Source organism: Thermobia domestica, chromosome 18 (genome assembly GCF_964235325.1).
Source record: "Thermobia domestica chromosome 18, izTheDome1.hap1.1, whole genome shotgun sequence".
NCBI classification, from domain to species: Eukaryota; Metazoa; Arthropoda; class Insecta; order Zygentoma; family Lepismatidae; genus Thermobia; species Thermobia domestica.
In genome coordinates this window covers 183,098,901-183,103,018 of record NC_137471.1, presented here as the reverse complement: position 1 = coordinate 183,103,018, position 4,118 = coordinate 183,098,901, and the positions used below count along the sequence as shown (strand labels likewise).

The 4,118-nt window shown below is 36.1% G+C and overlaps 1 protein-coding gene across 1 annotated transcript; it reads left to right on the top strand.

The window, feature by feature from the left end:
* Positions 1–1,987: 1,987 nt before the first annotated feature.
* Positions 1,988–3,397, top strand: LOC145675419 (ionotropic receptor 25a-like). The gene has a single exon (XM_081745825.1). It carries the CDS (start codon positions 1,988–1,990, stop codon positions 3,395–3,397), a length of 1,410 nt encoding a protein of 469 aa, XP_081601951.1.
* Positions 3,398–4,118: the final 721 nt, after the last annotated feature.

The window sequence follows — 4,118 nt, the reverse complement described above, 5'->3', positions numbered from 1 at the left end:
ATCATTAGAAGATTTAAGGGATTTCGAGCTTTCAGGCTCAAGTCCACCCAAATTTCACGATTTCTTTTTCTTTCTTTTTTCTTTTTCTTTCTTTTTTTAAAAGTCTAACGTAAGTCATTCCTATGCGTATAAGCTTTAAGTCCCCCCAAAAGTCTAGTAATTTCTCTTTTTTTAACTATTTTTCTAGTTCCGCCACTATTCGTAATTTATTTTCCAACAAGACATCTTTCCGACATCTACCTAAATAGGAAATTTACCTAAATTTGAGGGCAGGAAGTACACTACAAACGATGTTTTACTTTTAAATGAATTTGTCTTCAATGCTTAGCCGAAAGAAAAGCAATCATGCGGCTCGTGACGTATTTGCTGCCTACCTTCAGCCGCAGAAAACTTTGACCTTCATGAAGCAGGGCAAGGATTAGGTAAAAGATCTGGAATTTTACATTCAAACTACTCTAACCTAAAGACAACTTTTCCACAACTGCTTAAACGAAATTCGAGCCATCTTATTATCCACATGCTTCACAAATTTTATCAGGTTAGTGTTATCAGCAGACAGTGTCTCAAATTTCCTCCAGTGGTATTCATAGATTTCGGGGTAGGGGCAGAAATTTTACATTGACGTGGGTGTCAAAAGTATTAAGTATTGGCCCGTATACATATACACAATTATATCTATATAAAGTTTATTTTTGTATTTCCTAACTTAACCTTCCATAGAATCGCAAATTTTAACATATGAGTAGTTCAGAGCACAAGGGAATCAAGTATAATTACCGAAGTAGTGGGAAAAAGCAGACACTCAGTTTGTAGGATGGTAGCGGGGTGGGAATTGTATGATGATGTATGGGAAAGTTAAAAGCACATAAACAAATTAACATTTCTGTTTTGCATTATAAGAGTTGCTTACAATATGTAGACATGAATCTTATAGGCTCTGAGAGGGGATTCAGATAAAAAAAATCTTAAACATGAAATATATAGGAATTACCAAAAATGCATTGAGCACGCTGAATATGAGTAATATAGTCACCAATACCTAAAATGATGTGGTACGTACATCAAAATTGTTATGTGACTATCACAGTAGCCACTGCAAGTAAGCATAGGGGCGTTGCCTCTAGAAACATCTGACGGGAATTGGAAACCAAGCTGTCAGCTGTGTAATGTATACCTTGTTCATAGAGTCTGGAACCATAATTTTCATTTAAAGAAGTTTGAAAAGTGAGAATGGTTTATCTTCGCAAGGAAAATAGTTACCATAACACTACTCGATATCCTACTCGATATCCTCACATGTTGAAGAGAATAAAGCTGTGAATATGATTATGCTGTACACGTGAAGCATTCTTTCTATTGAGATAATGTAGTGTTATTACTATGTTGTGTTGATTTTCAACTTTATTTTCACCGTGACAGAATTCATTTTCATCTCTGTATCTTTTGCTTTCAGGTATCTTGAACAATGCAGTCGCCTTGGACTTTGAAGCTAGTACTGATGATTACCATAAACATGTTTCAACGAACAACACCAATAATTCCCATTCAAACTCCAGAACCACGAACACTAGAAATTATTCCACAGCTGGTAAATAATTCCATGATTAAATTTCGCTGTCTGTGTTTTATTGTTATTGGGTACTGTAGCATCAGCAACCAATTGATTTCCACGGTGGAAATTTCAATTTCAACAATTCTGGTTTACATTCCTGCAGAAACTGTTACTAACAAAACAAAAACGATAATCAGCTTAAAAGCAGCGATAAATGCTAACTGTAATCTATACTTATTAATAAGTTCAGATCTTGAATTACTTTCTTCATTCCTGAGTACAGGAATCTATGAGGCAGTCTTGGACAGAAATTCATTTGCTTTCCTTCTACCTTGCACTGATATACAGTATTCATTTGTACATATGCATATTATAAAGAGTAAGTTGTGGCAATTGTTGCCTAACTTGGTAATAATAGACTGTCATGGTAACGAAATGAATTATTTGTGTGATTTGTTGTTACGCACAGATACGGTAGCACTTCCAGATAAATGGGAAAATTTCAATTTGCTCAACTTATGGCAAAATAAAATGAACAGCATGGATGGTGACGTATTAACTCTAACAACTTCTTCATGGTACACTCCATTTACAGTTGAATCAAGTGATTATATCGCGATACATTCCAACTATTCAGGAGTGGAGTTTCTTCTTTTCCAGGAAGTAGCTAATTTCTATAATTTCACATGGATAGCTTTTTTCCCAGACGTTGAATGGGGTCAAATGTATGACAATGGGAGTGGAACTGGGATGATATGGGATATGGTAAGCCACGTCGCAGATGTAGGTCTCGGAGGATGCTGGCTTCAATACGAAGGAATGCAACCAATAGATACAACAATACCTTACATGAAACTGTGTTTGACGTTGCTAGTACCTCATCCAACAGTTGCTTTCAAACTCTACTCTTTCCTTCTCCCGTTAAACGTCGAAATTTGGTTGTGTGTTTTAGTGTTCTGTACATTTTCGACTTTTGTCCTTTACTGTTTTGCTCACTGCTCAAAAAACTTTCTAGGGAGATCCTACACAGATATTTCATATTTAGAATATCAGCAAACTGTTTCCATAGTTATTAGTTCTTTGGCTCAACAAGGCGTGAGATTCCCAGACAACAATGTCATTCGTTTTATTTACATCTCGACGTTGCTTGCATTAATGGTGATTAGTTATGCCTACAATACGAAATTAATATCATCATTGACAGTGCCCTTTTACGGGTATCCGATTGAAACTGTTGATGATTTCCTTCGAAGTAATCTTTTGTGGACAGCATATGAGGAGGATATGTACGAACTGCTCGAGGCATCGAAAGAACCGTCAGAAATCGAACTATTCAAGAGATTTATCTTCGATAATGGAAGTACTATGACTGAAAAGGTGATTTCAGGAAAATATGCTGTGTTCACCGAATATTTAGAATCTGGAAGTATAGGGTGCATTGAACACATTGACAGCGAGGCATTGAGAATGTTGCAATTAATGAAAGAGTGTGTCTACAAGGTAGACATAACTATAATGTTACAGAAATATTCAGCGTACACAAAGAAATTCAACAGAGTCATACAACGTTTGTTGGAAGCTGGAGTCGTTAATTACTGGACGGATCATATGACAATATTATACTCAAACCAAACTTCAAATCTTCTGTTTAAAAAATTACCGATGGAGAACATGCATTCTCCAATTCAGTTATCTGCCATGAATGGGCCATTTGTACTTCTAGGCTTAGGGTGCTTAGTGTCTCTCATGATACATTTAATTCAAATTTGTGTCACTCGCAAAGTAAATATGAAATGCAAGGAATCAATTATTAAGTTAAAACGTTCCAGGAAAGCAAAACAATAAACTTAAAGTTTCTTTTATCTACGCCATTGTTCATGACTTGCATTACGTACATTCAAATATTAGTGTAGTCTTCTTACATTCTTCTACTAACATTAAAATTCACTGAATCTATTGTACGGGGTGATTATTTTAAAACACGGATTTCGTTTGGGTCTAGAATTTGTAACTGAAGTCCAATTTTCATGCGGTTTGTCTGAAATGATCAAGGAAGCATGGGAGATTTACGAAACTATGTTCACTGTTTTAAATTCATCCGGGGTAATATCGGTCACACCCAAGAAAAACAGCAAGTATTCGCCAGTGTACCTTACAATTGGAATGAGGTGCGATGAGGTGTGGTGATTTGAGTTTTCTTCGTTAGATGTCAACTTCGCCAAGGTCAATAAAAAACAGGAAACTGGATCGTTATGTTGGGAATTGGCTGTACAGTTCTGTGCTAGTGTGTGAGTATGATCAAGGCACAATGAGAGTAGTGTACTCTTTGGAGCAACATCAGTTTATCGTTAAAAGTTTTTGAAGAACGTAATCTGTTGTTGCTACTCAAAGCGTATTTAGAAAGAAATTTGTCTCACGTTTTGCCCCAGACAGAAACATAATATATTAGCTAGTAAATAAATTAGAAGAAACATGATTGCTTCTAGGTGAGACAGGGAAGCACCGGACTTCGTAGGGGGATGTTGTGGAAGATGTCAGTTATCGACTTCTTAGGTCGCCGAAGAAA